This window comes from Mchenga conophoros, linkage group LG18 (genome assembly GCF_057382185.1).
Source record: "Mchenga conophoros isolate Kocher_MC1m ecotype Shallow Benthic linkage group LG18, M_conophoros_male_GT1.1, whole genome shotgun sequence".
Classification (NCBI taxonomy): Eukaryota; Metazoa; Chordata; class Actinopteri; order Cichliformes; family Cichlidae; genus Mchenga; species Mchenga conophoros.
Window position 1 is genome coordinate 37,697,424 of NC_140543.1, and position 10,130 is coordinate 37,707,553.

At 40.9% G+C, this 10,130-nt stretch overlaps 1 protein-coding gene across 1 annotated transcript; it reads right to left on the reverse strand.

Moving 5' to 3' along the window:
* Positions 1-1,745: 1,745 nt before the first annotated feature.
* Positions 1,746-9,193, reverse strand: LOC146554468 (syncytin-A-like). Its single transcript, XM_085254623.1, has 2 exons — positions 8,584-9,193; positions 1,746-4,285 (listed from the first exon to the last, which is right to left on the reverse strand). The coding sequence occupies exon 2, from the start codon at positions 3,728-3,730 to the stop codon at positions 2,768-2,770; it is 963 nt and encodes a 320-aa protein (XP_085110749.1). The 5' UTR covers positions 3,731-4,285; positions 8,584-9,193; the 3' UTR covers positions 1,746-2,767.
* Positions 9,194-10,130: the final 937 nt, after the last annotated feature.

The window sequence follows — 10,130 nt, forward strand, 5'->3', positions numbered from 1 at the left end:
GGGCTGGGTATCGTCACTGATTTCTAGAATCGATTCGATTCCGATTCACAAGGTCCTGAATCGATTTGATCTTCGATTCGATTTGAATCTGGGAAATTTTGACAGTCAGAAATAATATAATTCAGATCAGTACATTTACATATTTTTGTATCTATAAAAAGGAAGCTGACACTTTCCAGACTTTATCAAAGGTGTGAGCATCACAGCAGAGGCCTTTGTGTCAAAGTCGCTGAAGATAAAACACAGAAAAACATGAAGGTGATTTTCCTGTTCTGGATTTTATAAAAATATTCTGCAGTACATCAAAAATGAAAGAAAACCATTAATCAGCATATGAACGTTACCTCTGAAGTTACAGCGGTTTTATTAGAGACACGGCTAACAGGCATTTTGTATAATTTTAAAAAGTTTACATTTGTTCAGAAGCCTGTTGAACAGCAGAAATTAGGTTTTCTTTTCAGAAGTAAGTAAAAACAACATTGGCCGACAGCCTGTAAACAACGGTAGACTTGTGCGTAGCATACATTTACACTGCTATGCAGATGACACCCAGCTCTATCTGTCCATGAAGCCAGATAACACACACCAATGAGTTAAACTGCAGGAATGTCTTAAAGACATAAAGACCTGGATGGCCGCTAACTTTCTGCTTCTTAATTCAGATCAAACTGAGGTTATTGTACTCGGCCCTGAAAATCTTAGAAATATGGTATCTAAGCAGATTCTTCCTCTGGATGGCATTACCTTGGCCTCCAGTAACACTGTGAGGAACCTTGGAGTCATTTTTGACCAGGACATGTCCTTCAACGCACATATTAAACAAATATGTAAGACTGCTTTCTTCCATTTGTGCAACATATGTAAGACTGCGTTCTTCCATTTGTGCAACATCTCTAAAATTAGAAATATCCTGTCTCAGAGTGACGCTGAAAAACTAGTTCATGCATTTATTACTTCCAGGCTGGACGACTGTAATTCATTATTATCAGGAAGTCCTAAAAACTCCCTGAAAAGCCTTCAGCTAATCCAAAATGCTGCAGCAAGAGTCCTGACAGGGACTAGAAAGAGAGAGCAGATTTCTCCTGTTTTGGCTTCCTGTTAAATCCAGAATTCAAAATCCTGCTCCTCACATACAAGGTCTTAAATAATCAGGCCCCATCTTATCTTAATGACCTTGTAGTACCATATCACCCTATTAGAGCACTTCGCTCTCGCTCTGCAGGCCTACTTGTTGTTCCTAGAGTATTTAAAAGTAGAATGGGAGGCAGAGCCTTCAGTTTTCAGGCCCCTCTTCTGTGGAACCAGCTTCCAGTTTGGATTCAGGAGACAGACACTATCTCTACTTTTAAGATTAGGCTTCAAACTTTCCTCTTTGCTAAAGCATATAGTTAGGGCTGGACCAGGTGACCCTGAATCCTCCCTTAGTTATGCTGCAATAGACATAGGCTGCCGGGGATTCCCATGATGCACTGGGTGTTTCTTCTTCACTCACTATGTGTTAACAGACCTCTCTGCATTGAATCATATCTGTTATTAATCTCTGTCTCTCTTCCACAGCATGTCTTTATCCTTTCTTCCTTCTCTCACCCCAACCGGACACAGCAGATGGTGTTTTTTCCTCTGTGTGTATTATTGTACGGTCTACCTTAAATTATAAAGCGCCTTGAGCTGACTGTTTTTGTGATTTGGTGCTTGTTGGGGGAAAACTCTGTAAAAGACCCAGGAGAAATAAAGACACAATGAGACAAAGTTACTTTCTTTATCAAACGTGTACACGGGTGAGCTGCTAAGGACAACTCACACCATGCACAGTGGCTTGGTAATTTTTATAGGAAAGACAGTGAGAACAGGATAAGAAAATACAAAACAAATAAAATAAACAACTCCATATGTGGCGCTAGTCTCGTCAGCAGAGAGCTGGGAGAAGGCTGTGAGAGATAAAACAATCTAAAACAATATGTCCCAGAAACAAGATGTCTTTGCTGGGAAAGTCTAAAAAGATCATTCTAAACTAATCTAACCATAGGCAAAGGGCAGACAAAAGGCATCTTTGTACATTTAAAAGAAGGTAAAGAAACATAGAATCATTTTTCCTGTAACATTCCCTCCTGTTTTAACTTATTTTAAATGTATACAACAATTGTCTATGAAGGTTATTTATTAAGTATCTTAGGCAATTTTTAAATTTTCAAAATTTTCAAAATGTCAGCATAGCAGAAATGGCAGTCATTTGGTCTAAAGAATAAAACAAAAGAAAATAATAAAAAGAAAAACATAGTAAATGAAAATCATAGTAAATGAAATAACAAGTGGAATAAACAAGAAAAAATAATAAAACTAAAACTACAAAAAATAAAAGGATGAAAACCTTATATTTTAAAACGAAAACTTACAAAAAATAAAAGGATGAAAAGTAAAATGAAAACTTTATATTTAAAAATGATGAAAACCTAATATGTAAAATGAAAACTTCAAAAAATACAAGGATGAAAACCTTATATTTAAAATGATGCAAACCTTAAATTGAAAACTTTATATGTAAAATAATGAAAACTTCATATTTAAAATGAAGACTTCAAAAAATAAAAGGATGAGAACTTCAAAAAATAAAAGGATGAAAACTATATTTAAAATGAAAAACTTTATGTTTAAAACTCAAGACTTCAAAAAAAATAAAAGCATGAAAACTTGCATAACCTACTAATGTTTTAATCAGTGCATGATCACTTGACAAGTCATTTTTAATCACCACGTCATTTATTAGCAGCTAGTACAAGTTCTCCTCTAACAGAATTGCAACGGGATGTTGTTCTTCTTCAGGCACGGCAACATAAGCAGTCATTGTAGTTGTTATCATCTGTGAAATCATTACTCTTAGGCATGGCAACACACACAACACTAATATGAGCAGTGCTATCATGATGAGACCTAGAAGGAAAAATGGCTTTGCTACAGCAGCCAGCCATGAACCGCTGAACAGCCAGTCCAGCCAGCTTTGTGCTGTAGCTGCTCCAGGTGTGTGGTCAGTGACATATTTTTGCAGAGCGGTCAAATTCTGCAAAGCTTCATAAATGTCTCCTCCAGTTTCGTATCCATCAGGGATAAAAGTGCAACATGTTTCCCCGATCAGCTTGCAAACTCCTCCTTGTGATGCTGTTAGCAGGTCTAGTGTCAGTCTGTTCTGCAGCACCATCGTTCTGATGGCCTGCTGTTCTCCTGCTAAGGCGGTTCCCAGGGTCTTAGTCAAGTTGATGTGTCGTAGCAGAGCATATCGGTTGATTTCCACATGATCCCGCACCTCGGCAACTCCAATGCCGGGGATCAAGCTCTGTAAGAATTTCACTCCACCTCCCCAGATGCGAAACTCTCCCGGCACTCCAGTGTCCACAGTAATGCCGAAAGAATTGGGGGAGGCGATGTCCACTTCACGTCTCTGCCGGCTGCTTGGATGATGTGCAACACTTTGCATGAAGAAAACGTGATCTGATAATTCCACCAGGGCGCACAGACCTCCCCAACCTTCAGGGAGTGACAGATAAGCCTTGTTGCCACATAGGAAGTACCAGTCAGCCAAAACTCTGGTTCCTCTGCTGCTGGGTGCCGTCCGTGCACATCCTGTCTGGTACTGAGTCTTTGTTTGTAGTGGCATTCGGTAGCTGTAGTTGGAGCGACAGTTGAGGCTCATCAGTGTCGCGTTACTGGCACAGGTTTCGTTGAGTGAACAGTCCATACACTTCCTCTCGTTCCTCGGTGGGCAGAAAGTGTATATGTATTTGCATAGCAGTCAGTTTTATTATTCAAGTAAGCTGTAGTGTTCATAAACTGCCACCAGAAATTAGTGGCATAGCCATGGGGAAACTTGGTGTACTTTCCTTTGTCATACAGTGTCTGCCTTTTCTCCATATAACGTGACTTGTTGTCCCTCACGGAAGCAAAGGTGAGGAGCCCGGCCATGGTCAGGGCCGCTGCAGTTGATAAGAGCCACCACCTCATGACGACGGAACACACCCTCCTGTCGCGAGTAGACCCCCCGGCCAGGAAAGCTGACCCCTCCACCGGGCGAGATCACAACAAGTAGGCAAGCCTGCCGTCAGCTGTGTTTAGATGGCTTCACTGACTCGCCTGCAGTGACTCTGATGGACCCAGGATGGTCGTTCCGCAATTTTGCAAGCGGTCGGTGTAGTGAGGAGGACTTGGTATGGCCCCTCCCACCTGGGTGTGCTCCAGTTTTTCCTTTGGAGCACCTTGATCAGAACCCAGTCACCGGGCTTTAGTCTGCAAGACACTGGAGAAACATCATCAGGTTGTTGATTATGTACAATGATCTCTTTGTTTTCTAACAGCTTAGACATCCATTCTGCTAATGTGTTTTCTCTGATTGCTTTGTCTATTGGTTGACTGGTAATAGGCAGTGGAAACGGCCTGCCATGAATGATTTCAAATGGAGTTAGTTTATGGGAGCCTTGTGTTAAGCGCATCCACATCTTCACTAAACCCAAACATTCAGGCCACGGCCTTCCTGTTTCTGCCATGCATTTCCTGAGCCTTTGTTTTATAGTGCCGTTAGTTCTCTCTACAAGGCCTGCGCTCTGAGGGTGATAAGCACAGTGGTGTTTTATGCTGAAACCGAGTGCTTCAGAGACCTTAGTGATGACATCATTTACAAAATGAGTGCCGTTGTCTGATCGTATCAAAGCTGGAATGCCATATGTGGGTATGAAGTGATTGCACAGGCACTTTGCTACTGAAATTGCATCTGCCTTTTTCACTGGATAGATTTCCGGCCACTTTGAGAACACGTCTATAACCACTAGGGCGTATTTTGACCCTTGACATTCGTTTAGTTCAATAAAATCCATATGAATTGTGTGAAAAGGATGAGGCGGAGTTGGAAAACGGCCTCTCCTTGGTCGCAGGTTACCTTGAGCATTATATTTTTGACACGTCATGCATGTTCTGACAAATTGTTTTGCTGAAGTTTCAAAATTTACAGTGTAGAAATGAGAGTTGCCAATACTGGTCAGTCCCCCCGTTGACAAATGCGTACAGCCATGAGTCACTAATGCCGCCATTTTGTGGAGGAATTTTTTGGCAACACTGGCTTGCCACAACACATCATTAAGTCGTTTGTCAGAACTGCACCGTGTTTTAGCCATTTTGCCTGCTCTGCTGTGCTTGCTGCTTTTTGTTCATTTTTCAACACATCCAGTGGAATCTGATGTGTGTTTACTGCCATCAATGTGATGTTTGCCTGTTGTGCCGCCTATTTTGCTGCTCTGTCAGCAAAATTGTTGCCTGTAGTAATGAAAGAGTCAGTAGGCGTTGTAAGAGGTTGGCATGCTGGTTTGCCAGTTGGTGTAATCATTCCTCTGGTTTTCCAGATTTTTTGCAAAATGATGCACAGCAGAGAAAACATACTGGCTGTCTATATAAATGGTTATTTGTTTATCTTTGTGTATTTCACATGCGCAACAATCTCGTGTGAAGTGACCTTCCTCTCCACGGTTCTAGCAGGCGTTGTCTCTATGTTATCTGCTGTTTCTGCGTGGCTGTCTGCGGCCTTGGTGTTTGTGACTTTGCTCGCCTCTCTGTTCCTGATAGCCACCTGCGAATTAGTGTTTTAGTCTGTTGTCAACAGTCAGCCTTATTTTTAAGTTACAGAAAGCTTCTCCCTTTTTTTGTTTTTTGTTTTTTTGTTTGGGAGAATAGATGCAACTCTACAATTTCACTTAAGGCAGTTTTAGATAATTTCTAGTTCTTCAAACAATGCATGGATCTCACACATTTCAAACTTTCAAGTTAGGGTTGTTTCCCATTTATACAAATATATATATTTAACTTTGCATTGCTCACAGCTCACAGCTCTAAACCTAGGCATTTTTCAATCATATGCCTAATCACTATGTGTCACTGTGATTCTCAAGTATTGTCACAAGTTCGTTTAAATTCGTTTCCAAAACCAACAAAATAATCAAACAAAAACAAAAAACATAAACGTGTCAGGACACAAAAGAAAAAGAAAAAAAAAATGCTGCCACCCGAACAAGGCAGAAGTCTGCATATGTTGGCTTTTAATAGCATGCAGCTTGTAACATGGTAGACTAATGTGCCTGTGTTAATTCAGCTCCATATTATTGTGTGAAGTTGCACTGGGTTGGGAGTGGTTTTGTGTGTGTCACATTTTTGGTGAGCCAATGGCTGGAATGGGGTTGGACTAATTAGAGGCAGGTGTACTTGATTGCACTGATACACCGGTCTTCTTATAGCCCACACTACAAACACTGCTGTGTTGTTTTGTCTCTCTGTGCAGGTATGTAATGTGATGAAATCAGATATGTTTGGGATGGACGGGTTTTGCCCTATGAATTTTATATTAGGTGTGTCGTTTTGTCTCTCTGTGCAGGCCAGGGCCTATTATATGCCACAGCCTAAAGGCAGCAGGGTTGCAGAGGCTTGAGTGACCACTGACTATATGCTTGCAGGGTGGTGGGTCTCCAAGGACAACTTCTAACCCTGTTAAACTTGGCCGTGTGGCATAGCTGGCTCTGGCCTTGGGACTGTGTGTTTTTATACAATTCTTAAGTGGGACACTGGACTGTTTTATCTTTTATCTCTTGATATATTTTTTGTCAATAAATTATCTTTTAGAATTTTATTGACTGACATCTTTCTGCCCATGACTGAGACGGTTGGTCAGACCTAGAGTCTTTCTTTGGGTGTGTTACAGCAGCTTCTGCTCTAAAAGAAACAAAAAAGAAAAAGAAAAGAAAATGTGGAACATGCTCATCAGCTTAGCAGTGTCTACATATTTAATTCAGCTTCTCAATCCTGTAGTTTTAGCTGTTGTCTACAGGGTTTTGCTTATTGGTTGTTATTATAGGTGTGCTCTATCTCAGCAATGTGTCATTCTAGAATGATAAGTTTCAAGCTGGTCAAGTGCCTCTATGCACTTCATTAGTTTAGTTATTCTCCGTATTGTCTTCATCTCACATGTCATTACACTGAGTTTCAGCAAACCTTAAGCTTGATGCAGACTACTGCTTAACAATTATTCACCTCACATCATAACCGATTAAGGTGCCTCTTCATATTAATATGTCATTGTTAATATTATCCTCTTTGTCTTATATGACAGCAATAGCATATTATAATATTTTATCAGTGTGTACCACTATACTACTACTGAGCCAATTTGATAGTTAGGATCATCTTATTCAGCAAACAGATAATTTTGAATTCATCCAATCTGCGGTCACATTTGTTCTCTCTGTTACATGGCGGACCAGGCAGTTCTATTATAATGTATTATTTATATTTTATTTTGTATCCATCAAGGGCTTCAGATGACCTGCAGAATCATCCTTTTCCCAGGGTGGAGACGGTTACCTTTTCACACACTGTCCTTGGCTGAACAATGACACAGCCTTAATATACCTTATTTATTTTATTAAAATATTTTTGTGTGAATTATTTGCTTTATATTCATTTTATACATGCTGGGCATGGTCATCATGCCAACTGTGTTTCATTGTTAATATCACTTTACAGGTTGTTATCCTTGCTATTATTAATTTCAAATACTCTAAAGATAATTTCTACTGTAATTTTCCCTTTGTTCATCTTTATTTCGTACTTTTTATATTTATATCTACTCAGTGGGGTCTGTTTTCAACCCTTTTAAACTACTACAAAACTACTGTGATCTCTAGTTTTCACTTAATAAGGGATTATTATGTTCTTCCTGATATGGGTGTTGCTGCAGATGCGGCTGCAGGAGTGAGTGATGGTTTACTAAAAGGATTGTGGGAACTGCACAGTCTCTCGTCTTCTGGTTTTACTAAACTGGCAGTTGAGTTCTGTTCTTCTGACTGTTTATATTTTGTTTTCTTAAATTTCTCAGTTTACAGACACTGTTTTTGTCCGGCGTCTGGACTTTTCTTTTCTCACCACTGCTCGTCAGCAGGAGTGAGTTTTAATTTCACTTGCTTGATTACCCATCTTAATTATGTATTTACTTATTTTTGTTTAAGTAATACATACACAATACAGCTGCTATCACCTTCGCTGGTATTAGAGACGAGAGTGGTTGCTCACACGCCCTTCTACTTTCGGACTATTTCCAAAAGCGGTGTGAACTTTACGAGACGGAACTCGACCGTTCTCTCAACTCACCAGCACGTCAGTGAATAGCAGTAAAAGAAAAACACAGTAGGAGCAGCTCAGTCTCTTATTGGACCGTGAAAAGTCAGCTTGCTCCGTTAGTTACAACAATACACACACATACATTCACATTCACACTTATTCGCGCGATCGGAACCCTTATAATAAGGGGAGCTGCCAGTCTTTCTGTAGACGAGCTACTTATTCCCTTGACCCAGCTGGGGGAGCTACCCAGAGCTCCAAACCTAACCCACAAGAGTGGGGAGCTTCCAGTCGACGAGCTCCAAGCTACCAGCCGACGAGCTACTTTAAACCCACAGAAGTGGGGAGCTTCCAGTTGCGACGAGCTACTTTCGCTATTTTAAATTCCCTGAATTTAAAATACGATTTTACGCAAGATTGTGTCAGTGTGTCTGTATCTACCTGGTCAGTGTCGCCGGGTCTGGTCCACCTCGATCGGGCCCCACCACCGTGGGTCGCTTTCTAAGAACGTTGGCCAAGACTCGAATTTAACGCCCTTGGTCTTTGACCACACACCTAGTGTGTGGGCTGTCGACAGACGAGCAACGTGGACTGGTCACGGAGATGGGACACGATGGAGGCGCTCCGGCTCCGAAGGACCAAGAAATGTTGGGGGAAAACTCTGTAAAAGACCCAGGAGAAATAAAGACACAATGAGACAAAGTTACTTTCTTTATCAAACGTGTACACGGGTGAGCTGCTAAGGACAACTCACACCATGCACAGTGGCTTGGTAATTTTTATAGGAAAGACAGTGAGAACAGGATAAGAAAATACAAAACAAATAAAATAAACAACTCCATATGTGGCGCTAGTCTCGTCAGCAGAGAGCTGGGAGAAGGCTGTGAGAGATAAAACAATCTAAAACAATATGTCCCAGAAACAAGATGTCTTTGCTGGGAAAGTCTAAAAAGATCATTCTAAACTAATCTAACCATAGGCAAAGGGCAGACAAAAGGCATCTTTGTACATTTAAAAGAAGGTAAAGAAACATAGAATCATTTTTCCTGTAACAGTGCTGTATAAATAAAACTGAATTGAATTTACCTGAATTGAATATATTATGCTTCAATTAGGCTAAAAAAATTTATAAAAAAGGAAAAAGGAAAAAGCAACTCATAGTACTTGGTATCTTTGTGAACAGAGGTTTAACTTCCTTTCTTTTAAAGCTACTTCAGAATCAGAATCAGAAAGGGTTTTATTGCCAAATGTTGAGCAGGTTTACAACATTAGGAAATTGCTGCGGTGCTTCAGTGCAAACATACTGTCATAAATTGCGTTTAAATAGACATGAAAAAATAAAAGTAAGAATAAGAATTAAAAGTGCTACGTAGAAAGATATATGCATGAGATATACATCAGATATATACATGAGAATAAGAATTAAAAAGTGCTATGTAGAAAGATATATACATGAGTGCAGGTGGTGATCAGTGCCAAAACAATGATGCAGTGAACACAGCGTAGGGTCATGTGTTAGTGGCGGGTACAGTCATATGGTTATTGTTCATGTGTTCAACAGCAGAGGGGAAGAAACTGTTCTTATGGCGAGAGGTTCTGGTGCGAATGGACCGGAGCCTCCTGCCTGAGGGGAGCAGGTCAAACAGACTGTGTTCAGGGTGAGAAGGGTCAGCTGAGATCCGAGCTGCACGCCGCAGTGTCCTGGAGGTGTACAGGTCCTGCAGAGATGGGAGTCTGCAGCCAATCACCTTCTCAGCAGAGCGCACAACACGCTGCAGTCTCTGTTTGTCCCTGATAGTGGCTCCAGCGTACCACACGGTGATGGAGGAGGTGAGGATGGACTCGATGATTGCAGTGTAGAATTGCATCATCGTCCGTGTTGGCAGGTTGAATTTCTTCAGCTGCATCAGGAAGTACATCCTCTGCTGGGCTTTCTTGATGTCGGAGGTGATGGTGGGCTTCCACTTCAGGTCCTGAGTGATGGTGGT

Coding starts and splice junctions, on each gene's coding strand:
- LOC146554468 (XM_085254623.1), bottom strand. CDS start 3,730: ATGGACTGTTCACTCAACGAAACCTGTGCCAGTAACGCGACACTGATG.